At 47.6% G+C, this 27,259-nt stretch overlaps 1 protein-coding gene across 1 annotated transcript in view; it reads right to left on the minus strand.

Annotated features, from left to right (window-relative positions):
• Positions 1-11,107: 11,107 nt before the first annotated feature.
• TULP4 (TUB like protein 4) overlaps positions 11,108-27,259 on the minus strand; it is a 227,455-nt gene continuing 211,303 nt past the window's right edge. The window contains 7 exon segments of the mRNA XM_058534065.1: positions 11,108-11,871; positions 13,574-14,959; positions 14,962-16,067; positions 18,475-18,618; positions 21,501-21,594; positions 22,845-22,989; positions 26,314-26,458. Of these exon segments, the coding sequence (XP_058390048.1) occupies positions 11,755-11,871; positions 13,574-14,959; positions 14,962-16,067; positions 18,475-18,618; positions 21,501-21,594; positions 22,845-22,989; positions 26,314-26,458 (3,137 nt within the window). The 3' untranslated portion in view covers positions 11,108-11,754.

A 27,259-nucleotide genomic window follows, 5' to 3' on the forward strand; every position in this document is an offset into this window, starting at 1 on the left:
TGGTCTTTATTTTTCCACAAAAGTAAAAGAAAAAATCCCTCCAGATCATCTTGAGGCAACCCTGAACCCTAGGCTGTCTCCCCAGAACCAATGGACACAATTCAGCATCTTTCTAGTGGCGCCTTCAGGGCCCTCAGCACCCGGCCTCTCCCAGGGAGGTCGTCACCAGGGGCTTGGGGACCTCCCGGGAACACACAGTGAGGCCCCGTCCCCCTTCCCTTTAGGCAGTCCCCAGGTGGACACCAGCTGTTCCCCTTCCCTTTAGGCAGTCCCCAGGTGGCTGCCAGCCTTTAGGGGCTCCCAGGGGACATTATTTGCTGACTTTCAGGTCCGATGAATATTCTCAGTCCTTGGCTCTTTACTTTTGGCAAGTGAAATAACAGAAAGACTTTTGCAAGAGTTCAGAAGAGACACTCACTTTTGTAAATCACCTACCCAGCCAGCTGGAGTTCTATTTCTGACCCCATTTCTGGATATGAACTCCCAGCCCCTGGAGAGCACAGACCTCAGCATGACGCCCGGTTTAATCCACTGGCTTCGACCCAGGTGAATGCTTGGTTGACCCTAAGTGGTTCTCTTCTCTAAACTGAGTGAAAGATGATGTCCAGGGCCCTCAATTAAGTGGGAGGCAGAAGTCTCAAAGTATTAATTAGGAACAGAAGATGACCTAGGTCAGAATGAGTCTGGCGTCCTCGATCTCAGTTGTCTTAGGAAAGACAGTATTTGCATGAGTTAGAATTGCAAATGAAACAAGCTAAATATTTGCATCTTGGTAGGTTGTAACGGACAAGAGCTCATTTCTGCTTCAATCAGCTCGGCTTTGTGAGAAAGTACACTGTAGAAGTAAAACAACTTCACAGCTCCGCAAACTACTTCACACTCCAGCAAAGGTCTCTTGCCTGCTTGAGCGGAAGCAAAGTAGACCTTTTATTCTAGCAGAAGAGGGAGAAAAGAAACCTGCTTTAGGTTTTCAATAAAATGCAGAGAAGCACAGAATTAGAGCATCCAGTCCTATTTCCCAAAGCCTAGTTATGCCTTGGGTCACTGGTCCTACAAGACGCTCCTTTAAAGTAGGATTCTGAGGGCAAAAAAGTTTGGGTAACACTCTACCAAGTTTCTTCCCCTTGGTGGTCACCATGCACAACATATTAGCATATTGAAGTTTCTGGAAAATTCTACAGTAAAGGAAGCCTGTTTTACTCTAATCAGTGTGCACAATTACTGAGGAAGCATGGAATATGCCTTGGGAAATACTGATTTAGGCCAATCTCCTCATCTTTTAGTTGAGCAAAATGAAGCCCAGGGTTGAGTGGCCTACCAAAGTTACAGTTTTGGTGAGAGATCCAGGATACGCTCCCTGCCCTCCTGGCTTTCAGAGTAGCGCTCTTCATACTGCACTAGGCTGCCTCTCCGTGATCCCCTGGCCAGTGACTTGCCCAACCAGGTATTCTCACTGACCTAGAGTCCTCTCCACACAGTTATTGGTTTTGTCATTACTCGTGGAAAGAGAATGCCTGTGACCCACCCAGCCTCCCAGTGGCTTTCCATTCAGTCTGGTCTCAATTATAACTCTGTCTTCCAATGGTGCTCATAGGTAGATTAAGTGTGTATAGCATCATTTTTCTCAAGGAGACACATACTTCAGAGGTTTTTTATAAAATCTACACTGCTTCCAAGAAAAACGCCTGGTATGAATGCCCAAATCCTGCTGATTTGCCCCCATCCCTTACCTGTGACCTTGGAGCTCCAAAGATGCACAGCACGAGCGCCTCCCGCGGGGACGGCCAGGCACACGGCAGATGGAGGCCGAAGCATTTAGGAGCCCAGGCCCCTGGCAGAGCACTTGAGTGCTTCTGTGAGAAGAGGGGAGGGAGTCTGGAACATTTCACAGCATAACGCAGCCTAAAGGAGAGCTCTGTGCAGGCGAGTTTGGGTCAGGCCTCAGTCTCTTCTGTCTCATGCAGCTCTTTGCGCATGTGGGAGGTTTGAAGACCCACTCTTTCCTTCCCTGAGGAGGGTGGCTGGTGTGGAAAATTCTGGGGATACTGTCCTCTCCAGTTCTTCTCTTTGACCAGAGCCCTTTTCAACCACTCTGTCTGATCTCCCTGCCCCATCTCCCCGGCCCCCTTGTCCAGGCAGGTCTTTCTTGTGGGCAGCTTAGGCTCTCAGATAAAAAGTCAGCTGCCCTGGAGAGTGGCCTCTCTTCTCTTAATTCTTGACTCACTGAGTTTCTTTTCACTTCTGAGATGTCCAGGTCAGGGGTCTGGATGAGATGAACTCATGTCTTTGGAGCCGCATATCCCTCACAGGAGGCTGAAAGCCAACGTCCAGGACAGCTTGTGGCCTCGCCCTGGGCTCTGGTCTGGGCAGGGCAGGTTTCCACTCACCAGGGACTCGCTGCTTGTTCTGTCATTTAGGAAGCTTCCAGGAGCCCTTGTCAAAGAGGAGCTGTGGTTGGGCTGCTCCGAGATTTGTTCCTGGCTCTCGTTCGGCACTTCCTGGCTTTGAGCAAACCACTGAAGATTTTCTACATTAGATTTCCCCTTCTCTAAACTGGGACCAATCCTGCCCACAGAGGGTTCATGAAGAGGGATTTATGACATCACGAGGGCATACCTTCCCACTGGGGTTTGCAGAACTTGCTGTTATTATGGGGCTGGGTTGTTGGTGTCATTTCCATCTTTGCTTTATTTTGAACACTACACATAAGCCATACATTCCTGTGTGGTGCCATTTAGAGGGGACAAGACCTTAGCAAATTAAATTATTTTTAGCTATGTCTCTGTGGTGTACTGAGGGGGAAAAAGGCACCAGTTTCCATATAAGAGTCTCTGGGTACAGATGCACTCATATCTGGCTGGTTTTTGAAAATTTTATGTTTTCGAATACAAGTGTACCAGTTCTTTATTGCAGAAAGAGAAATCAGGTTTTTCAAGCACAATCTCGAGAGACGCACAGCATGAAAACACAACATTAAGAAGCGAGACAGGCTGGGTTAGCAGAGCCAGCGCCCTGTGCCGCTGTCAGAATCTGCATGGAGGGCAGAGCTGCCACAGGGATCTCACCGGGAACAGAGGAGGAGGTCCACCTTCACCGCATCTGGCTCCCAGTGGGTGGAACCCACCCAGTAAGTTACACGCCAGGAACCGAGTGGGTCTTTGGAACGTGACGTTCTCCAGAGGCTGGTATGGTCTAGTCTGAGGGTTTCCTGGGGACATCGTTCTTTCTGGGAGCTGTTTGTGGAGAAACTGGCTGATCCCCTCAAAAGTTTGTCACACACACTCTCTCTCAGCCTCCCAGGAGTTCAGCACCTGTCAGGAAGTGTGGGTGCTGGAAAAGAGAATGTTGATCAGCTGACCCCATGGGAGGGAGGCCCTGGAAGTGAAGGTGAGACCCACTGGTGTGTGACCGATGGGAACAGAAAGGCTGGAGAGGGAGGCTAACTCCACCTGGCCAAGAAGGGGCAGAGATCCTGAGAGTTCAGTAGATGGGATGCTCTGCACCTTTTAGAGCAACTTCCTGTCCCAACTGGCCTGGGATCCAGGGTCATCAGATGAACTGTCTGGTGCTGAAGAGACTTCCTTCCACTGCTGGACACGAAGCCTCGGCTGGGGCGGGTATTCCAATGGAATGAATCGAGACAGCCTCTTCCTGTCAGAGGAATGTCTCTTCTCAGGATTTAAAACAAAGGAGTCAGGCTGGAGCCCTGGTGAGAAACCGTAACCCCGGGACATAACGGCCTCCTGCAGTCAGCACAGGTACTGAGGACAGCAGGAAGCGGGCCGCAGGGGATCCGTGGGGCTCAAGCACAGAAAGAAGGGAATTACTGGAGGACGATCCTTCTCCTTACAGTAGGAGTCCACTGCATGTTTGCTTCTCAAGTACTGTGGGGTCTGGGCTGCTCGCCTTTTTCCAGGGAGAAAAAGAAAATGTAACACTGGCAAAGCCCAGGTTTCCATGACACCAGACATCAGAAGAAGAGGGATTTAAGGATTCAAGGATTCCTCTCTTTAGTAACAGGGATTGCACCCAGCACTGCGTGAAAGTGCAGGATTTTGATAGGTAGTTCAGAGAAGGCCCACAAGGCCACACCTGGGGAGTTCAGTTCATGAGAAAGGAGAAACCACAATTTGCATGAGCTGCAGGCTAAACTGAAGAGAGACTTCTCCTGCACACCCGGGGAACGGTGTCAGGGCTGGCCATTTTTTCTACTTTGAAGAGTGGGAAGAGTAAGCTCGGGTTCTCCAGACTCTCCGGCTGACGATGGGAGACCGGCTGTTGTGACTGAGAAGGCAACTGGATCAGCAGTTTGAGATGCTGCCACGTGGCCAGCCTCTATCCGCCAAGCTCGCCATCTTTGGGGAGGGCGTGAGGGAGCTATAGCTGTGGATGCAGTGCAAATGCTGCCTCATCACTGGCTCAGAAAGTGTCTGGAAGAGGGCAAGTGCTCTACGGCAAACTGGAGCTCTGGATTTCTGATGACACCAACTTGGGAAAAGGACAGACGTTTCAACCGGCAGAGAGGAAAATGCTTTGCAAGGTATTTGGACAGTGCTGAGAGGTGGCTGAAGTTTCATAAATCCCTCAGACCAATTTCTCCTTAAGATAAACTCATAATTTCACTCCTATAGTTTTATAATTTCCCAAAGAACGTTTACTTTGCCTCAATACAAGGTTTCAAGGATCAAGTCTTGAAACTGCATTGAAGGCTCCCATCCCCATTCGAGAGAAGCGTCAAGAGAGGTGGCTTTAACATCATCTGAAGCACGGGGAACCCATTCCCTGTAGAGAGAGGTGACATGGAGAGCAAAAGGAGAGCAGAAGGGATGAGGTATGACAATTTTACACACCTGACACCCAGTTTCCCACTGGGGTCCATGCTGGTGCACCTTCTGTTATCTGAAGCTATCATTCTAACAAGAACTTGAAGCAGATTTAAGAAATGAGCCTGTTCTTCAGATGGATGGCTTCACGTCCTTTGGCACATGGAGCAACTGTTTCTAAGATACGCAGAGACACAAGTCCACACGACACCTGCTCCTTTGTGACGCCTGGTGAGTAATGTAGCCTGTGAGCTACATATGCCATCTTCTGACAAGTCGAGAAGGAGCACTCTCTCTCAGCTGTCTTGCATGAGCTCACCTGCTGCCCGCCAGGGTGGCCCTCCTGTAATGCCTCTTTTTTCGAGAGATGACTAAGTGTAAGTAGCTCAGAGCTCATTGCAGGCAAATCATTACAAGCTTCTCACAAGCAGAGTGAGAAGCTGGGGATAAACGAGGTCTATTCATTAATGTGACCCAGAAATCTTGGGTTTTATTTCAGCATCGGTGTTTGCTGTGGAATCCAGAAATCATTTCAACCTCTCAGTGCTTCAATTTTGTTCTGAAAGGAAAGGAAGGCAAAAGGTATCCACTTGATAACGAGGTTTGGAGGTTCAGCTGTGCATTCCTGGACCATGGCAACTCAATCTCCATGGGGCAGTCATTTCTCTTCTACAATGAGTTTTGGGGCTACAGTATGAGAGCTAAATGGATTCCAGATTCTCTTACCACCACCAGGAAAAGAATACTCAATGCTAGAATAAAAATAGAAAGCTTCCTTTTCAAAATAAGTTTGTAGAAGAAAAGGGATTTGCTAAGTTTTCTTAGCAGGGCTTTAAAAATAAATCACTTCTGGGCCGGCCCGGTGGCTTGGCAGTTGGGTGTGCGCTCCGCTACTGACGGCCCGGGTTCGGATCCCAGGCACGCACCGATGCACTGCTTCTCCGGCCATGCTGAGGCCGCGTCCCACATGCAGCAACTAGAAGGATGTGCAACTATGACATACAACTATCTACTGGGGCTTTGGGGAAGAAAAAAAGGAGGAGGATTGGCAATAGATGTTAGCTCACAGCTGGTCTTCCTCAGCAAAAAGAGGAGGATTAGCACAGATGTTAGCTCAGGGCTGATCTCCCTCACAAAATAATAAATAAATAAATAAATAAACAAACAAACAAATAAATAAATAAATAAATCACTTCTGGAGACACCGGCTCACACCGAAAGGCCCCAAAAGCTGACTAGGGGGCTGGTGGAGACGGCACTCCTACACACTCTTCCGCCACACAGACCCAGGTACGGCCTGGCTGCTCTGGTTGGGGTCTCTTCTATTTTTGGGGGGAGGGAGAGAAGGCATTTTTGTTCGACCACGTCTCCTTGCTACCTGGTTTAAGTGATGAAGATACAATGAATGTTAACTTGAAGTTCACAAACTTTCCTAACAAAATAAGATTTTGATTCTTATACAAAATTCAGGTCAGTTAGCTTTGTATGGCTACTACTATTTAAAGCACAGATTTATAGTCCTATGATTATTTTAAAACAATGCATAATTAGAATTTGTTAGAGTCAACAGCGGTTTTTGGTTCTTCTGTCTCTAAAGCCTGAGTGATCACATGTTTATTTTTATCTCTGAAAAAACCAAAAGGGCAGTTCTGCACATGTGCATGTGAACTACTGTGTTTACAGATGAGCCTCCTATGACCCCTGTCCCTGCCTCCCTCCCATGGTCAGAGGGAACTCTAGGGCAGAGCAAGGAGGTGCCCTAAGACTCGTTAGTAATAACAATGAACAGTTCTATTAGCACTTATAGTGGAATTGCTCAAAACCTGGTTTTATTAACTTTCCTGCAAAGTAACAACGAAGGTGTCAATGTATTTAGCACCTCTGGTCTTGTAGGTACTGTGATAGGTGCATCCTGAATGGGCCCCCTTTGAAAAAACACGAAAAAACAAACACAAACTCAAACCAACTTGTCAAGACAACAGCACAGCCTCTGACCTCTCGAAAAGAGCAATGATGATAAGGATCTCAGGGTGTCCAGTAACCATCAGCAGTAACTCACGGAGCTGGCAGTAACCCAGGGATTGGAGGGGCAAGTGGAGGATGGGCCATGCCAACAGAGCGAGGTCATTTCTTCTCACAGGACTCAAGACTCACATCTGAATTTTGCATACCAGTAATTGATTTTTTTTTTGATTTGCAAAATTTTATTAAGCAATAGCTGGACAACTCTTACAACTTCAAATCATCAAGAAAAAAAAACATAAGGAGATTAATCCATCTCAATAATAAAGACAAAATAATTTGGACAAACCACACCATTTTGAATGCAAACCATTAATGCCTTCTAGAATACCTCCTGCACAATCTGATACACAAAATACATGAGAGAGGCAAACGAGGGTGAGCTCGTTAGAATGCAACCGGGAATCTCAACAGATCTTGCTTGGAAAGTAAGACAAAGCAGGATGCTGGAATTGAAAACAAACAAACCAACGGTGGAGGAACTGAGGCGCCCACAGCAGCGTGCGCCATCCCCAAAGTTTGGACGAGAACATGCTGGTGGTCTGGTTTGGTCTGGGACCTGTGCACCTGCATTGCGCACTTACAGTTTAAAAAAAAAAAAAGGGAAAAGAAAACCAGTAGTAATAAACTCAGAAATTATGTCCAAATTTACAGTACCAAAATAATGCATTTATAAACAAATGCGAAAACAATACCCCTTTGGTAAATAACACAGTGCCTTTTTCATCAAACGCATAACCCATGCTTTTCTACAACACGAAAAGAAATTTTTTTATCTACAGTAAACAACGAGATCTTAGAACCCTATCCCTTCCCTTTAAAAGAAATTGTAAACAGAAAATATAGGTACAAGTAAAGTTACAAGAAAATTGCACGAAGCCAAAGAAACGAAAACAAAATAAGCCACAACCCTTCAGAGTTTTATCAGCTGGGGAGAAGGAAATAAAAGAATGGTGAAGAGTTTTGAGTTGTGTGCTATTATAAAATCCCAGGATCTTAAACAACATTTTTGACGCATTTTGTCTCAACTAACTTGGTTCACAACCAATGACTTGGCCAAGTGATGGATGGCCCACACAGGGACACAATGGTTTCCTTTTCAAGAAACCTTTGAACCTGACGATAGCGCAACACTGCAGAGGACACTAGAATTCAAGCCAGCCGGGGCATACACTCCTTTGCTCTTTTTTCAACCCACTCTCTGGTCTTTGGGGCAAGCGATGACTTCTTTTAGGGCTGTTCTCAAGGGCGTCCAACAAGCAGGGCACACTCATGGGGAGGCTCCTCTGTCTCAGCTCGAATTGGTGCTTTTGTGTAATTTTTGAAAACAATCGCAATTCCAAATGCATTTGTTTCTAGAGGTGAGCCTGCTCGAGACAGTATTTTAAATGCACTGATTTACACTCAGTAGATAGCTCACTAATACAGGAGAAATCTCTACAAAAAGGCAATGTTTGGGAACACAGCTTCCGAGTTTGTACAGCGGAAGGATGAGGCGCCATGTTTTGCGCCTTCGGGCTGTTAGAGTGGAGGGGAGTTCAGAAGACGGTCCCGGTCGTCCTTTCATTTTAGAGATGGACAAATGGAGGCCCATGGTCACCCTCCAACTTTCAGCACAGAGACCCTGGGGTCTCCTGACGTTCTGCTATGCTAACAAGAGGAAGGTGCACGTTCCTGTGTGTCCTCGTGGGACACTCGACAAGGGAGCAGTGGCCATGGATGAAAAACACTAACCTACAAAATCCTGACTTACGCTGCCATGAGAGCTTTGACATTTTCCTGCTCCTTGGTGCCAATTTTTCTTGGGATATACATTCAATGGGTACACCGTACACACATCTGTGCCTTTGGTTGATGAGGTTAGAGTTAAAACTAATTTAAAATTGGTTTTTATGTTTGTTAATTTATCACTTCCCTCAAAAAGGCATGGATTCTTTATGTAGTTGACTATTGACTGGGCTAATGTTTTTAAATTTAGGGATCCAATGAGGTATCTTAATAGTCATAAATTGCTATTAATAAACATGAAGGATGTACAATTCTGCTGTTTAAAGTACTGACTTTAGTAGTATTTAATAAATTGGGACTGACTGAATGAAAACAATTTTTAAAACAAGGAAAAGCATCACCATGAAGACACCACACAGCAGCTGCTGCAGACACCTGGGCCGTCTGCCGTGGCCTTCGAGAGTCTCTGCTCCTTTGGCCGGAGCAAGGGGAGCTGGGCAGCTGCTCATCCACAGGCGGACGCGCATGTACGCAAAACATCCCAGCCCGAGGTCTCTGTCTCTACCAGGGGAAAAGGCCTTTTGGGGAGCGATCTAAGAATTTAATAAGTTAATTATTTGCTACACATACTCACTTGCTCTTCAAACACGTATTTGTAGTTTTTATTCCAAGAATTTCCCCCTATATTTACTCTGATTAAGAAAAGTTCTAAAATGTACCCTTTCGTGGTCTTTACATCTTAAAGACCAGGCAGAACTTTAAAAACGGAAACTTATTCCTAATAATTCCTTCCTCTGCTACTCTCTTCCTAATAAGTCTCCTCTCATTTCATATCACCTTTTATTTTTAATTAAAAATAAAATTTCCAAGAGAAGGGGAAATATTATCTTAGGCTATGTTATCTCAAAGAAATCTTCTCCTTTGTATATGATCAATACCACAAAATGCAAAAAAAAGAGTTACTTTTAAAGGATTAATAGGATTTTTTTCCCAATTAGAAAAAGTTATAAATTGTCCAGCAAAAAAACCTTCTACCATATCCTCTTTATTTCTTGCAGCAAAATATACTGCTACCAAATAAGTCATTACAAACATACTATTTTTCTAAATAAATAATAAAATGGGCATAACTCACCAGTACATAGTAACAAACTAATTCCTAAGAACACTATTAAAGCAAGATAAATAATTATCTTTTGGACAATAAAACAGGGGAATTGCATTTAAATTATTTTAGAAATAGGCTATAACCATTATTGCACAACTAATAATAAGCAATGAAACATCGGAACAAGCTACAGAAACTCATAAAAGAATTATATAATTCTGAATACACTGCTAAATTCTTTCCGGCAGAATTTACCCACCAAAGAATCAGGTTCAATATTTTAAAATATAAAATGGGAAACTCTGGTATTAGCTGGAAGATGGTCTTCACCGTATTTAAAACCTCACCTGTTTTTTCGCAGTCTGGAGAGAACGGTGAGTGATACCATCTTGCTCTGGGAAAGGAACGGGCCAGTGTCTTTTAAACCCAAACAGGGAATTAAAAAAAAATTATTTTGAAAATACTTTTCTGCAGTATCTTCCACTTGTCTGTTTCCAAACAAAATCCAAATTTAGGACCCTAAGCTAGTAGACAGTTCTTGTGCTCCTGCCCTACCTAAACAACATTACAGATGTGAATAACTGAAAAAGAGGAACTGGGGCTTGTTCTCAGAGCTGAATGCCGCCCAAGGCGTCCCCTGAGGAGGGGGAGGTGGGTGAAGATCATCTCAGTGGACTTTTTTGGCGCAATTAACAAAGAGTAGTCAACCAACTACCTAAAGTCCCATAATTTAACCACTTTCTCCCAGTGGTTTATTTCCTCAGTAAACAGTCTGTACAGTTACTAAACAACTTTTTTTTCCCCTAGAGATTTTTTTTTCCCTAGAGAAGATTGTGAGACTTCTGTCAAAGAGTTGACTATAACTCTCTTAATACCCTGGCAAATGCTTAAAATTTTTTTGTTACATTTCTAATCTAGTGGAAACCATTTCTAGTCAATAGCATTTCAATGTAGCCAAGAAGAGGAAAGGAGGGCTTTCAATTGGTATTGTCAGCCTTTTTAGAAAGGGTACAACAGAGTCATCTCACGGGAGAGAAAATGTCCACTGCTGCATTTTCCAGATTAAACAATAAAAGGGGTGGGGGAATAAAGGCTGCTTCTCAGCTGGTGGGCATCCAGTGACTAACCACCGCGGCAGCTGAGAAAATCGCTACCCCACCGCACGCCGGGATCTCTCCACTTCTGTCTCCTACTTTCTCCCGAAGTCAATCATACTGAGTCACTGAGCCTACGGAATTGTGACATATTATAAAACTAGTGGAGTCTTCACTGTAAACATCCTCCGAAGAGGAGCGTAGCCCTTGTACGATTTCAAGTCACGCTGCGTGAACCGCCCGTGCGTACATGTGCAGGAGTTCCCTCCTCACCTGCCGTCCCTTCCCCTACATCTTCATGAGCGACGCCTATTTATACCAGGTAATAGCACCCCCATACAAAGCCTACTTTTATTAGTCAAACACAGTGCATTTGCCAAAACACCCTTCATTAATCAAGTCACCTCTGGGGGAGTAACAGAATATGTGTGAACTAAATGTTGTTCCCCCAAGAGAACCTGTACCTTCAGGATTTTTGGTTGTGTCTTTTAAAAAAGTTTTTTGTTTTTACACTAGTGGTGATGTTGGAGGAGTAATAAAAGCTAGACATTGTGGAGAATGAAAAGCACGCATACTCCTTAGTCTAAAAGAATAGCAGGCCAGAAGGTAGTCCATGTTTCTGCTGAAGGGCCCCTTGTCCCGCAGCTCACACAGGCACACCAGGAGGACATTACCACAGCAACCACGTTTCCTGAAAGAACACCAGGTGCCTCGCACCCTTTGCTTCCAAATACCTCTCTCCTGTGTTTTGTTTTTGTTTAAAAAGAAAGAAGAAAGAAAGACAATAAAGGAGAATAAAAGCCCAAACAAACGACAGCAACTGAAGGTCAGTGCCTGCCCCGGGCCTGACAGACGTTTCCAGTTCTGCTCCTGTCTTCTGGTCCCCAGACCCTGGGGCCCGGGCGGGCTCCTCGAGCATCTCCCATCAGGCCCCTCTGAAAAGGCTCCTCTATCTCTCCTCCTCCACACAGCAGTCTCTTCATTTCAGGCGCTGAGTCACGTTGGCCAGGGCGACGGCGAAGGCCTGCACAGCGGAGAAGGGGTACTGGAAGTCCAGGATGTACGCATTGCCGTCGATCCTTCCAAACTGCATCACCTGGGGGGCGAGGGAGGGAAGCAAAGACATTAAAGCACAAACAAGGCGGGACACAGGGCAGCCGGGTCTGGGCAGCACCTGTTGGAAGCAGACAGCACGGCCTACGAGATGCCAACAAAAGTGACTCTGATCAAGCTTCTCAATCTAACTACGAGTTTGGTGGAAATAAAGGAGCGGAGGAACATGTTAAACAACGCAGTGGGGAGACAATGAGCAGACTTCAGGGCATGGAAAGCTCCACAGGTCAAATGAAGGGGCTTCCTCATCCAGGAAACAGAAAAAGGAAGAACAAATAGGAAGAAGAATCTACAGGCTAAAAGGGGCTGACAAGAAGCATTAACTGCAACTGTCAATGTCACTACTCAGAGAGGGGCAGAATGCCACCGCCTCTTTCCCGAGCCTGCTTGCCCTTGTCATTTCAGTACTCATGGGGACCACGTGACACTATTATTATACAACATGTTATGTATACTTATTTGTTTATTGTCTTTCTTCCATTTTGTAAACTCCATCAGGATAGGGATTTTCTGTTTTCCTCATCGATCTAATTTCAGCACTTAGAGTAGGGGCTGGCAAACTCTCTGTAAAGGGCCAATAATATTTTAGCCTTTGTAGGTCATACGGTCTTTGTCACAACTACTTAACTCTGCTGCTGTAGGGCGAAAGCAGCCGTAAACTATACTTAGTGGATGGGCGTGGCTGTGTCCCAATAAAACTTTATTCATAAAAAGCAGCAGCAGACGGACTGGCCTGTGGGCCATACTCCTGGCTCAGAGGATTGCCAGGCACACAGCAGGTGCTCAATCAACATTTGTTGAGTGAAGTAATGAAAATGAGATTTAAACAGAAGTGAAGGGAATTCCAGGATGGTGGAGGAGGGTAGTTCCAGAACAGTAGCTACACAGCAGGGCTGGGGCAACCGTTCCAGGTTGGAGCAGGAAGAACCGACAAATTACCCAATGTGTTTGCACCAAGAGGGGATTTGCATTCTGCCAGGGGATCAGTGAATGACTTAATAATAAATACACAGAGAAATTAGCAAATAAGCAAGCAAACAAAAACTGGGTAATTATTATGTCTGGGGGAAAAAAACCACGATCCAATAAAAAAAGAAATGTGATTAAACCATATCACATAGCTCAGCTCTGAACAGTACTTACTGGCATAAGGAGGTGACCAATGACTACTGATTCAACTGGGAAGGGGGGTAGGGAAAGTTCTCCTGTGTGTAGTCACAGGGTGGGGGTGAAGAAAACAAACCCTCACGTTCCTCAGGAAGAAGTCAATACACCATGCTGAAAACTGAAAAATCAACAAATAGTAGACACCCTGTTCTTTACAAATATGGTGGCAAATGCCAGAAAAAAGCCAACAGAGGTGGAAGCACTCTGGGGGAGGCTGAGGTTTGGGAGCGCCCAGGGGCCTGTTAGTGGTCCTCTCGGGTCTTGTAGAAGCATTTGACTTGAAAAAATCAGTACATGTGTTACTCTGATGAGAAATAAAGACAAGACAGCAAGGGGTACACTGAAAATCACAACTCCAGTGGGCCCCGAGAGACACCAGCTGTTTTCCACATTTCCCCTGCGGCCTTTTGAGACGCGCCCCTCCAAGGCCAAGGCACTGATACCTTGCCCCCCCTTAAAGGCCCCCGAGGCCCGTCAGGATAAGACAGCCGCACCGTGGCCCCGGGCCAGGCTCTCACCTGCCGCCCCTCCAGCTCGATCTGGAAGTTCTTGGCCGACTCCTGGGTCACCCGCCCCCCGAAGTCCAGCTGGTACACCTGCGTGGCCTCGTTCCACAGCGGCTGCTTGTTGGCCATGACGTACACGAAGCCCTGGCTGCCCAGCCGGCCGTCCTCCCGCTCGCTGGCCCTGCGGCACTTGGCCTCCTCCGGCTCGCCGGCCGCGCGCAGGCTGCGCTTGCCCTTCCAGCCCTTCCTGCCGCCCTGGCTCTGGTTCATCAGCTCGTCCCCGCTGACGAACAGCTCGGGCTCGCTCTCCGAGCTGTCCTGGAACTCGTTCGTCTTGTTCAACTTCTTCGACTTCAGCTGGTCTTTCTGACTCTTCACTTTCTTCTTCTCCCTCCCCAGGCGGGGGCTGGAGATCAGGGAATTAAAGTCGCTCAGAGTCCGAGCCTCCTTCTTCATCTTGCCCTCTGTGATGGCCTGAACGTTCCCCTCCTCGGCTCGGCTGTCCAGGCGCTTCCGGTTCTTCTTCCCGAATTTCTCCGTCCGCTGGGGGACTGGGCTTTCCGTCAGGGAGAGGACTTCCTGGAAGTTGTCAGCGGTCTCTACCATCACCTCTGTGCCCAGGTGGCTCTGGAGGTCGGCAGGCGGTGGGGACACAAGGGGCTTCTCCACCACCAAGTGTGCCTTGGGGGGGAGCGTGCCCTGGGGGTTCTGCACAGGCGGGCACGCGCTGTAGGAACTCCAGGGGTGCAAGGCGATAGGTGGCGGCTGTAAACTCGAGCACGTGCTGCTTCCTGGATACATGGGGGGCAGGGGGCAGTAGGAGAGGGGGGACGGGTAGGCGGGCTGCAGGACCACTGCGGGCTCCTGTTGTGCAAACTGTGTCGGGGACAGGGCGTCTTTCGGGGAGCAGGGAGCCTGCACTCCCGGCAAAGGGGGTGTGTTATAGCTTCCTGGGTAGGGCACTCCCATCCCATAGCCCGTCTGGAAAGTGGCAGTCGGGCTGGCGGGCGACTTGGGGGAGACGAAGGGCACTCGGGACACGTCCAGGTGCTGGCTCTGACCTGCCATCAGAGGGGACAGTTTCAGGGGGTTGGGCACTGCAGTCTGTGCTGTCCTGTCCTGGGGAACCCAGATGTCCTCCCCCAGCACGGGGTCCCACTGGTAAGGGGGCGGCCGCTTCCCGGCCACCGCAGCCTCGGGCAGCGCGGGGTGCCGCAGGGGCTTCTCGACCGGACAGTGCTGGCCCAGCGCCTCGTCCTCGGTGAAGGCCGAGTTGACATAGTCGGCGCGCTCGCGGGCGCCGTCGGGCGGGCTCAGGAGGCTGTAGGAGGACTGCGAGGACAGCGGGGACGTGCCGGCCGCATGCGCCCCCGCCCCCCGCGCCCTGCTCGGCGCGCCCGGCCGCGCCCCCCGCTGCACTGGCTGCAAGTGTAGAGGGCGGGCGGCGGCCGCGCGGGGAAAGGCGCCGCGCCCTTGGGCTTGGCCGGCGGCTGCGGCGGGGCGCGCGGGGGCTCGGCCAGCTGCGCCGCCCGCAGCGCCGCCTCGCGGTTGTTCCTGCGCAGCGTGGCGTGGATGAGGCTGCTGTCCGGCCTCTGCGCCGCGGCCCGGGCCGGGCCCAGCGTCCCGGCGAGGTCGGGATACGGGGGCGGGTCCCCCGGTGGGATGGAGTAGCGCGGCACCGTCAGGCGGTTCAGGGTCGCGCTGGTGCAGGGCTGGGGGACCTTCTTCTCGGTGGCCGTGAGCCTCAGGGTGGCCGAGCTGCCTGGGCCGGGGAGGGTGTAGGTGTTCTGGGCGCAGAGCATCCGCGTCCGGGGCCGGCACACCTCCTCCACGTTGCCGCTGCTGTCGAAGGTGGTGATCCTCTCGTAGCCCAGGGGCGTCTGATAGTGCGCCGCCGTGGGGTACAGCGAGAAGTCACCCTTCTTCAAGCACACGTCCACTGGGGGCTGTGGGGGCGGCAGCGGGGGCGGCGGCGCTGCCGTGGTGGGGGCGGCGGGGATGGTTCCTGGGTAGGGCGGTGGGGGGTTCATCTTCGCCACCTGGACCTCCTGGAGGGCACTGAACACCACGGCATCCCCCTCGGCAGCCAGCTGCGGCACCGGCCGCAGGGCCTTGGCTGGCTTCTGCAGGTGCTCGTGGTCTTGGTCTCCGTGGTCCACCACCGACAGCTGGATGGCCCCCTGTGCTGGCGGCGGCAGGGACAGCTGAGGGGGGTTCGGAATGATGCGGCCCATCTCCACACCTCCGAAGATCACCTGTCCGGGGTTTGAGTAGCGGCTGGAGATTGCGTATGGGTTGGCACTGTCACTTGCATGCTCAGCTGCCCCCACGGCCGTGGTCTGGTTGGTCAGGACGTCCAGCTGCACGTTCTGATTGGCCAGCAGGGACTGCACCAGTCCTATGCTCTGCGTGGGGGACATAGCTTGAGCTGAGCTGTGGATGGGCGCGATGGGGATGTTCACGGTACACGGTGGGTTGTTCTCAGGCACGCCAGATGCTCCCGTCACTGGAAGAGTAGAAAAACCAACTGCTTACAAAACAGTGCCATGAAACTGGGTCAGAATAAGCAACTCATCTAGGCCTTTTACATATAAACTGTAATTCCTACAGACAGATGCCTTTGCCTGGGGAAAGCTGGACCCTTCCTTCAAGTTACACAAAGCTTCTCTGATGTTTCTGTAAGGACACTGGCAATCGGTGGGCTCTGGAGCTAAGGGCATTGTCAGAGCATTTCAATGAATACTTCTGAACCTTCTGAGTGTGGTGCCACGTGTCTGAATGGTACCATGGCAAATAAATGTTTAAGGACACTTTTTACTCATGATGGTCATAAAACGGCCCATTCTTATGCAAGAGGAGGGCAGTGGTACAGTATGAAACTCCACTGAGGACTCAATGCCTAGGCTTCTGAGTAGGTTTATCCAGGGTTTTGGATTGGTTAGTGTGGGAAGTGTTGTGGTGCAGATGTGTATCTGAAATTTGTACGTAAATTAATTTTCTGTAAATAGAACCATGTAAAATGCAGTAGAGAAACCCATGATAAGAATCCTCTGGCAGATCTGCATATGAGGGGAAGGATCATTTCCTAATTTAACTGCTTTTTAGCATTTCAAACAGTATATAAGTTAGAGCCACACTGATTAAAACTCTGTAAATCCACCCTATTTGCACACAGGAGGAGTTTAATGGACTGTGCGTTTGAGCAATCATCTGCAGACCACACGCAGGGGCTCAGCGCCACTGTTCAGTACTGCCCTTTCTAAAGAGCCCACAGAGCACTGGAGGTCTGCTCATCTGGGCCTAAGTGCCACGTGACTATGAGCACGTGCGCAGGAAACAGGCATTAACAGGAAATTGCACAGGCTGGCTGACCTTTCACCAGAACTAGAGAGAGAAGCCAGTAGTCCATCAAAAGCTAAGCCCACCCTTCGTGCCTGTGACAGACTCATCCCCCTTCCCTGGGGTCCTCCACTGAGATGTGACTGTCTCCTGGCTGCAAGAATCTAGGTCCTGTCTCAAGTTTTCTACGATTCCTGTTCAGATCCCTCTTCCAGATGCTCTCTCCTCTGTATGGAGTACTGAGGGCAGGCGTCTTCCTGCTGAAGGAGAGTCTCTCTGTTGCGTCACCAGCAGTAAGTGTAAGCCCTGAGACAAATCATTCCTCCTTTCTCTGGGAACCACAGACAGTGACGACAACAGCAGCAACAGCTGAGCACGAGAGAGCTAGATTAGCCACATTCCGGGAGAACGGAGGGCGCTAAGGGGAAAGTGTGAAAGCCACTTCTAAATCCAAGGTTCTGAAATAGCAGGAGAGCTGCTATAAAGCTCGTGTGTGAGGCTTCACCAAACTGCAGGTTTATGTGGTTGCAAAACCTCGCCCATTAGTCCAGAACATCTGCTCCACCCATGAGGAGAAGGTATACCTATCAGAGAACCAAAGATGGCTACTGTCAGAAAGTACAGTAGAATAATTTTACAGGCAGAAATCTGGCTGAGGGAAGGTCAACAACGCCCCCAAGTTCAGAGCCCGAGTTGGGACGCGTGTCCCTCCCTGTCCCACGGTGAGGTCCAGAGCCCCCCGTTTGAGAACGACAAGAAACAGGAGGAGTCAGTGGCCATGTACGGTTCCTCTGGCTCAGAAGCCAGAGGCTTTCAGAACCTTGCTTGGTTCTAAGTAGAGGAGCCTCTATATTTATAAAATTGCAGGTGGACTTTTTTGAGAATAGTTACATATATATAATTGGTGGACTACTTAGAAATCATTCTAATAATCAAAATAGGATCCCCCTGGTAGAAAAGACTTAAATTAAGATGCTATAGATCTGAAAGTTCGTAAGTTGAGATTTTAAAAACTTATACCAGCTTTGACCTTGAACTCAGACCTGGCCTCTATGCACTGAGACACGCTCTGCACATTAGGAGGGAGACGTTCCGCCCCGGAGGTGGGGCAGGTTTGAGAAACTGGGCTCTGTGGCACCACAGGGAGATCCCATTCTCTAAGCAGGGATTGAAAGGATGAGGGCTAGCCTGGGGTCGGTGAGACTGGGTTTCAGTCCTGACTTTACTGAGTCCGGATGAGTCCTGTTAACTTCCCTATCTGGGCATATGACTAAGAGGACTACCGAGAGGATAAAGTGAGATGGTAGAAGTGCTCTATGATCATGAGCCATCATGGCCACCTCATCGTCCTTGCTCTGGTAGCTCCCCTCCTCCCCAAACCAGTGACAGTAGGTGACCTTTCTCCAGTGACTCGCCACCACACCCACCAACCTTACTGAGGAAGTTGTACCTTTTCCAAACCGAGGCTGCAGGCACGGACTGACATGCTGGCATTCTTGACTACTTACCACTCTGTCCCCGTCACGACCCACTAACAGAGGGCTCGTGACAAACCAGTTGATGTGTGAACACACCTGGTAAATCATCCTCATCTTCACTGAAAACATTCGGGTTGAAGACAGGTAAATTAACATACTCCATGGAAATCTTCCGGACCTCTGGGAGATAGATGGTCATCTGCCGCGGCTGGAGATGCAGGAGGCTGGTTTTATAGATTACTGGTGGGAGGAGGAAAGCACGGTTAATAGAGACAAGCCAGAGGAGAGCCAAGGCATCAACAGTCACGGGAAGAGACGTGGGGTGACCTGCGTGGGCAAGGCCGGAGACTCTGAGAGCAGCTCTCCACCTCCCCTGGCGCACGACTGGCCACCCCAGCCACGGACTGGATTCGGGAAGAACAAATTCTCAGTCTAGCCCAGAATTAAAAACTTATCTTAGACAAATTCTTTTTTAGAATGAGCTGGGGTATGACAAATGTATTTTTTAAAAATCCCATCTGCAATCACAAGGATAACTTGGTGGAAACGGTTGTGATAACCAGAGAGCCAAGCTCAGGGGGATCTCGGGCAGTCAAGCAGCTACTGGAGGGCAGCTACGCGGTGAGCAGGAATGACACTCGGGCTGTATTCGGGACTGGATTCTGGGCTTCCTGACTTCCAGTTTCATGCTCAGGATAGAGAATCACGGAGAACTTCCACACAGTTTCTTTAAACGCTAAGATTTAATTTCATTAACAGGGACATTTAAGAGAAGGCCTAGACTGCAACTAAAATATTCAGAGAAGACAAAACAAGTTAAAAAATAATGAATCTGAATTTAAGTTTCACACTAGGTTAAAATCAGGATGAAATTGTCCCGTCAACTTTCTCTTATGTTTAATAGTCTTTCCTACGAGATATGTAGAGGTTCTTTAATTATTCTTATTCTTATTTTTTATTAAGATGAGCCAAGTTCTACCTGCGAGACTGCCACCTCGCAGCCTGGTGGCTGACTGGCCAGCACTCCCACAGCTCCAGGCCTTCTGCTCTGAAGCACCGTCGTAAGGCTGCTCCTTGGGCTTGAGTGGGCTGAGACGCATTTTCCACGCCAGGGGTCGTTACAGGTCTTATTCATGTTTTCCTCTCTCTTGCCCACAAAAGAGAGTTTGAATTTTGTCTCAAAAATTCTGGATGGTTCCATATAGCTTAAGAATTAATGCATTAAAGTGCTATTCTTTGTTGTTCAGATTGACAAAAGGAAGTAAAATTAAAAATCTCAGGAGGGATTTAAAAAATAATATCAGTTGCCTCCAGGGAAAAAAACTAGGTGGTTGGGGGTGAGGATAAGAAAGATTTTTACTGTATATTCTTTTAAATCTTTTGAATTTTGAATTTATTCCACATTTTTAAAATTAAGAAATGCAAAAAATTAAAAACAAAAATTTCATGAGCCTGATCATTCTAATTGAAGGAAACAAATTTCAATGTAATTATCCAATTATTCAATATAAAATATCCAACAGCACTCACTTTTTGAATCTAACAGAGTGTCAAAGATTATTTAATAGGGCGCCATATGTAACAAACCCTCTAGAATCCAAGAGTTAATTTCTTCTCTCTAGTAGAATCACGTGGAAAATTCTTTTAGCTTGACAAATGAAAACGCTCTTTTTAAAAAGGTCAACGATTAGGACAATGATTTCACCGCAGTCACACACCAAGCTTTTGTCTTGGGCACTGAGATTCCTAATACAGACCCTCCCATCTTAAGGTCCTCCTTGACTTCTTTATGGATCTACTCAACATCCAAGAACTAAGGGCAGAATGAGAAGACCCACTGAGCAAATGCGCACGTCCATTCCTTTTTTCAACGTTTGCTGTAGGCAGATGGCTAAATTCTCAGATTACAAGTGTGGGGTAACCATGCCTCTCACACAGTGGTTATTAGAATCACCATACATGTCATGAGGGTGCTGCTGAATTACTGAAGAGCAGGCTTTTGTGGTCATGAGAGGGTTTCCCGGCTGTTGAAAACATAAGAGATTTCTCTCCATTATGTGAATGGATTGTCTATTGTTATTTCCTAAGTCAGTTTTATGTTTTACTTTTATTCTTTTTTTCCTTTGAGCTGAGAAACCTCAAAATGAAAAATCCAAATGCAGCACCATTTAATGTCTCTGAAGATGCATACACAGCAACAGGTCTTTTTAACATCTGCTTTTCAAGAATTATTTGTTTTAAAGGATCTGTGTCTGAAACAACTCTAATGGGCAGATCCAGAATTTTTCAAAAACTATTTTTAGTAGGTTACACAGACCACATTCAAGATGGGGCCACTAGCCATCGGTGAATCCCACTGGCTAAGCTGGCCTTCTAGAGAGATGCGTGCGTGTTACATGATCAGGCAACGTAGCAAGGTGGGGGACAACACAGGCCCTTAGCCCACACAGGGATGTGGCCATTAGGATGAAGCTGCTTTGAAAAGGACCTTCTGTCATTTCACTCCTTCACAGTCCCCTAGTAAATATGACACGTCAGTCATTCAAGCAGATACAGAAGAGAAGGCAAATTCTGGGTTCTGCCCAGCCTGGTTCTCCCTGGGTTCCATTTTCCTCGATGTCTCAAACTTCTCATGGAGAGGATATTTATCTGGTACTTAGAAATGAAATCCAAAAAGATTTACCACTAAGAACTGTACTAACAGTCAGCCAACTTCTCCTTAAGGTCTTGAACACTTTCTTCTTGACTTTCTTCAGGAGTTTCTTTTGACTCAAGAACCTAAAGACACTGGTACCAAAATCTGTCCACAGTAAAAGGCCAGAAATCAAAGTAACCAGAAGCCTATAAGAGCTTTGATAGAGATTTCGGCTATTTTGTCATTTTTGTAAGTCAGGGCTTGTATAAAAAAACGAAAACACCACTGGCAAAAAAACAATTTGAGTGATAATTCTAATTTTTGTGAAATCAGAGTGGCTAGAGTCAAACTTCGGAGGTAAAATACATGCTCATCTTTTGGTGTCATAAGAGCTCATTTTCTACATTAGGCCACCAAAGGTTGAAATTGCTTATTCAGCCTGAGTTCCAACCAGGACAGCGGGCAGAGAACAGGACGCAGTTTTTACCTGCACCGAGGTTGGTTGGCAGGAAAGCAGCCAAGCCCACAATCTTAAATTTGGTTCCCCAGATATTAGACGTGACCTGAGCAAGATAGTTGTGCTGTGGGAAAAAAAAGGAGAAAAATCACAATCTATTTCCATATTTTCTATTGATCACTCAAGAAGTGAGGATGTTAACACGTTTTGCTTAAAAAGCCACACGTGGGCACTGCCAGAAATATTCGCTCTCTGTCATTCCACTGTTTTTAAGACCAGAAGCTGCCTACAGCATGTCAGGCGCCCATTTGCAAGTGGTGGCTCAGCGAGCTGTCATTCTCAGGTTGGGAGTGGGGGCGGGTGTGTCCCGGTGTGTCCACATGTGTGTAGGTTAAAAAAGGCACAAAAGTGATTTGGGCACTTGTTTCTTTACCTCTCCTTCCTCCCAGTCACTGAACCAGAGAGAGCACCTGGCTCTGAACCCATTTTCATCCTTGATATTTCTCCTGGAAACATCAGCTGCACTGATACCAGTATATCCCAAAACTACCCAATTATCTGTTTCTTATTCAATCAAATTTTTAAAAATTTAAGAAGTTATCACTATGCCCAAACCATGCATGAGTGTGTGTGTGTGTGTGTGTGTGTGTGTGTGTGTGTGTGTGTGTGCAAGGGCAATAATAAAGATGAATAAAATACAGCTCCTCAAAGAGCTTAGAACCTAATGGAGGAGAGAAGGCCTGTAATTATTTATATACAAGGAAGTGACTGAGAAATGTCCTAAGGGAGTTACAAACAAGATGCTCTGGGATTACTGTGGCTGAGCCAGGGGAGGAAGCCTTCACGACAGAGGGGAAGTTCTATCTGGAAGCACGTGGGCAGAAAGGAGGGTGAGGAGATGGAGCAGGTTACCCAGGCAGGGCAAAGGCACAAAGAGGGGAAGAGATGAGTCAACAGTGTGGCTCTGGCACCTGGAGAGGAGGGGGCGTCGAGGAGGACAGGAGGGAAAGACAGGCCAGGCCAGGCAGTGGGGCTGTGACCAGGGATTGGCTCCTGCCGACACTGGAGTCACTGAAGGCTCAGAAGCGGCTTGAGGGAGCAGAGGTGAGAAGTGTGGCTGTGTCTCAACCAGAGCTACCTGTGATGAGATTCCTGTGGCAACAGGGGGATGCCTGAGGTGGGAAGGAGGTCCCTCGGGATGTGGAGGTGACGGGGCATGGAGGAGGGCAGACAGGCTCTAGTTCTCTACACCCGTGTCTGCCACTGTAGTGACAGGCACGGAGAGGGGGGACCGAGGGTTCAGCGGCCATCAAGCACACACTGAGGAGGGGAGCGGAGCGTTGGATCGGGGGACCACCCGAAAGCCGACACTACCTGAGTGATGTCTTCAAAGGGAAACTCTCTTCGCGTCAGGCTGGGCGAGCCAATAGAGGGCTTGCGCATCGGCAACCGTGGAGACCTGGAGATCTCCTGCGCCGCCCGGGACAGCTTGGGGGACTTCCGAGCCTCAATGTTGATCCTGCGGAGGCAAGGCCCCGAGGGTCAGGCGCCCCAGTGGGGACGGTGCCTGCACTCCCAGCACTCCCTTCACTGTCGACCCGTCACCGTGGATGTGCCACTCCCAGGGGCCAGGTCCCTTAATTTACCCAGGCCCCGTCCGCCTGCTTCTGCCTTATGAACACAAGGAAAGAAGGACAGAACTGCATATCAAATAATATATATTCAAAAACATAGTGAGGTTCAATCGAGCGATTCATTTGTAAAGAACCTCAGAGAATTAACTTTCTACTGAAAACTTTCTACTGACTAATAGTAAGTTTGGAATTGTGCACATGTCTTCTGCCAGGGGTCTGCAAAATTTGTCCTGCGGAAAGTGGCGGGTGGAAGAGGCGTTTCTCACCTAAGTCCACAATGGCTTTATAGTTCCTAACACAGTGCTGGGATGTCAACAGACTTACCTAGCATCTCCCCCCTGCAATATTGACATCAAATCAGTGGATCTAAGTTTTTCTGCTGCCTTTTGATCCTATGTTATATCTCTGGTCCTCAGTTCCTTTGTTTATAACATGAGGACACACGTGTTTAATGCCAGTCTACCCCAAAGAGAGTGTTATAAAAGTGAATATGGTAAGGTTGATGACATTCCCTGAAAGAAAAGCATTAAGCCTCACAGATACTGCTTGAGAGCTTGACAAGACACCTAGGGCTCCCAAAGTGTGGGAGGACAGGGGGACCGAGCTGGTTAAAGCTCTGAGCGAGGACAACTGGCCTGGCTGCTGCGTAGGGGCACTCAACACTGAGAAAGACGGAAGGAAAGAGGACCAGCTCCAGAGGCTGCAACATCCGGGAGCTTTCCAGGGACATTTACAGGTGAAAAATTTGGTTGCTTATGTATTAAATGTCCTCTTCTCCTTAAGCAATGGGAAAAGCCAAAACACTGTAGAAGTGTAGAAAAGTTCATAATTTTATTTGCAATTTTAACAAGCCTAGAATAAAGATGAAAAAAATAAATCGTACAGATTGCTGGATATCTGGATATCTATATGGGAAAAAAATGAACGTTTACCCCTAACTCACACTATACACAAAAATTAATCTGAGGTGTAAAATTAATCCGAGATTTAAGTGTGAAGGCTAAAACTATAAAGCTTGTAGAATAGAGCAGAAGAATGTCTCATGATCTTAGGGTAGACAAAACAGCACAAAAGCATTTCCTAAACAGCACACGAAAAGTGCTAATCATAAAAGAAGAAATTCACGTTAGACTATACAGCAATCCATATATCTGCTAAAGGACTCATAGCCAGAATACATGAAAACTCCTACAACTCTAAATAAGAGAAAAACAACTCAATAAAAAATGGGCAAGGGGCTGGCCCAGTGCTGTAGTGGTTAAGTTCGCGCGCTCCGCTTTGGTGGCCCGGGGTTCAAAGGTTTGGATCCCAGGTGTGGACCCACGCATTGTTTATCAAGCCATGCCGTGGCGGTGTCCCATATGAAGTAGAGGAAGATGGGCATGGATGTTAGCCCAGGCCCAGTCTTCCTCAGCAAAAAGAGGAGGACTGGCATCGGATGTTAGCTCAGGGCTGGTCTTCCTCACAAAAAAAAAAAAGGTGCAAAAGACTTGAACAGACACTTCACAAAAGAAGATATCCAAATGGCCAATAAACATAAAAAGCTGCTTAGCATCATCAATCATTGACGATATTAGGATTAAACTACCATGAGATACCACTATACACCCACCAGAATGGATAAAATTATTTTTTAAAAATGACAATACTCCGTAGGTGAGGATGGAAGTAGCTAGAACTCTCATATACTGCTGGTGGGAATTTAATGGTACAACAGGCGCCTTGGAATACTGTTTGGCAGTTTCCAATAAAGTTAAACATACGTCTACCCCGTGGCCCTACAATGCACTCCTAAGCATATACCTGAGATAAATGAGTGCATACACCCGTAGAAAGTCTTGTAGAAGAATGTCTACAATGGTTTTATTCATGATAGCCCCAAACTGGAAACTACCAAATATTCAATTGGTAAACGGAATAAACAAATTGTAGTATATTCATTACAATGGAATTCCACACAGCAAAAAAGAAAAACTGTTGATACACGCAACAACATGAATGAGTCTCACAATCATTATGTTGATTAAAAAAAGCCAAATAAGGAAATAGGACACATGGTTTGACACCATTTATATGAAGCTCAAGAGGAAGCAAAGCTAATCTATGCTGACAGAAGTGAGAGCAGTGGTTACTCTCAGGAGCGGGTGTCGAATGGGAAAGAGTACAAGGGAACTTTCAGGGATGATGGAAATATTCTTTATCTTCAACTGGGTGGTGAATACACTGGTTTACCAACTGCACAATGCACTACGTGTTTACAATCTGGGCAGGTACGTATCTGCACGTACATTAGACCTTCATTTCACACAGCATCAAGAATTTCAGAGCTAGAAGGATCTTAGTGAAGATCTGCTCCACCCTTTAACGTCATAGACAAGGAAACTGGTCTCCAGGTCATGGATCAACGTTACATTCTGAGGTTACAGAGCCCTCGGTGGCAGGGTCAGGACGAGCAAGGCAGGGTTTCTTATCTATGACACTGCAGGCCCTTCCATCTGCTTTTAGCTTTTTGCCACTCTTTAGGACAAACCCTTAGGATAGAAATTTTTTTTTTTTTTTGTGAAGAAGATCAGCCCTGAGCTAACATCTGATGCCAATCCTCCTCTTTATTTTTTTGCTGAGGAAAATATACCCTGGGCTAACATCTGTGCCCATCTTCCTCTACTTTATATGGGACGCCACCACAGCATGGCTTGACAAGCGGCACATTGGTCTGTGCCCGGGATCCGAACCTGTGAACCCCGGGCCGCCGAAGCAGAGCACATGAACTTAACTGCTATGCCACTGGGCCGGCCCCCCAAACATTTTTTTTAGAATACTATTTTTTCCAATTACAGCATCAAAGGCATTTAATTCGGCATTCCTTTCAACACATTACATACACTGTAAAACCTCTGTCTTACTTTTCTCAAACCAGAAATAAAAACAAGTAAGCCAGAAAGCTACGGCCACCCCTGCCACCCACCACCAATGCTGACCCCTAGAAGTTCTGAGGATTCAGCAAACTTCTTCCTGGGGATCTTTTGCTATCCTGAGGGGAAGAGTAAAGGAAAGCTATAATTATCACAGGCAGATGTTCCAGACGACAGATGTGGATTGCCTCTTGCTATGCTCCTCTGGTGTGGGTTAATGGGATTCTGCTGCAGACACAACACAGACACACCTCCAGAGGCTCAAAAAGGGAGGACACCCCTACAGACCAAGATTACCTTGGGAGTTTGGGTGATTTGCTAGCTCGGGAGATTTTGGGAGATTTCTTGGCAGCCCAGTCGTCACTCAGTTCGATGTCACTGGAGTCTGAGCAGTTGCAGCTGTCGATCATGGTAGAAATCAAGCTGTTTCCATAGATTTCATCTGGTAAGATACCAAGCAGTAGATTTTAGGGAAGTGACATCAGTTAGACCCTCACGATGATCATTACTAGGAACTAATGACAGCCTGACCCTATAGGCCACCATTTGAAGTCCACAGGTTGAAACAGAAAGGAGCAGAGCATTGTCTTTCTTTTACATTTTTATGCTATTATATTTTCTAAGCTAAAGTAGGCCATTACTTCTACGGTTAGCAAATGGGCGTGGAATTTTAATGCCTCTGGAATGTACAACAGTCTGGCACCGTTTACTGTGCCAAACCTGGAAACAAAACGGCCGCGCTATTGTGCCTCACCACACACCAGGCTCCATCTGAGTTCACACGGGCAGCCTGGGAACCCAGGCCAGGTAAGGGGCTTGCTAGTCAGCTAGTCTGACTCCCCCAGAACCTGCTTCTGCCCTGGGACCGGGGAAGGCCCTTGTTGGTTCTGGGCCTGCTCTGGACTCAAGACCTGGCAGAGTCAGGTCTATTTCAGGGACTCCGAGAAGTTTATGTCTGGCGTGTCAGAACCGTCTCCTGGAACCGCCAAAAGGATGCTTGTGGGTGGGGAGGGGGTGGCTATCCCACCTGCTAGAGGTGCCTGCCTGCTTCGAGCAACGGCTGGAAGAAGACCTGTGAGGCAGGGCTTTCAGTGGGAGCTTTGGGTTCTCCTGAGGGTGCCTGCGTGGAAGCCACTCAAAACAACCTTGTCAATTGGCCATTAGGTAGAAGATTAGAGGCCCCAAGGCAGAAGACGACAGACACAGCAACGGGGCCATCACAAAACTGCAGAGTAGATGAAGT

This window comes from Diceros bicornis, chromosome 39 (assembly GCF_020826845.1).
Source record: "Diceros bicornis minor isolate mBicDic1 chromosome 39, mDicBic1.mat.cur, whole genome shotgun sequence".
NCBI classification, from domain to species: domain Eukaryota; kingdom Metazoa; phylum Chordata; class Mammalia; order Perissodactyla; family Rhinocerotidae; genus Diceros; species Diceros bicornis.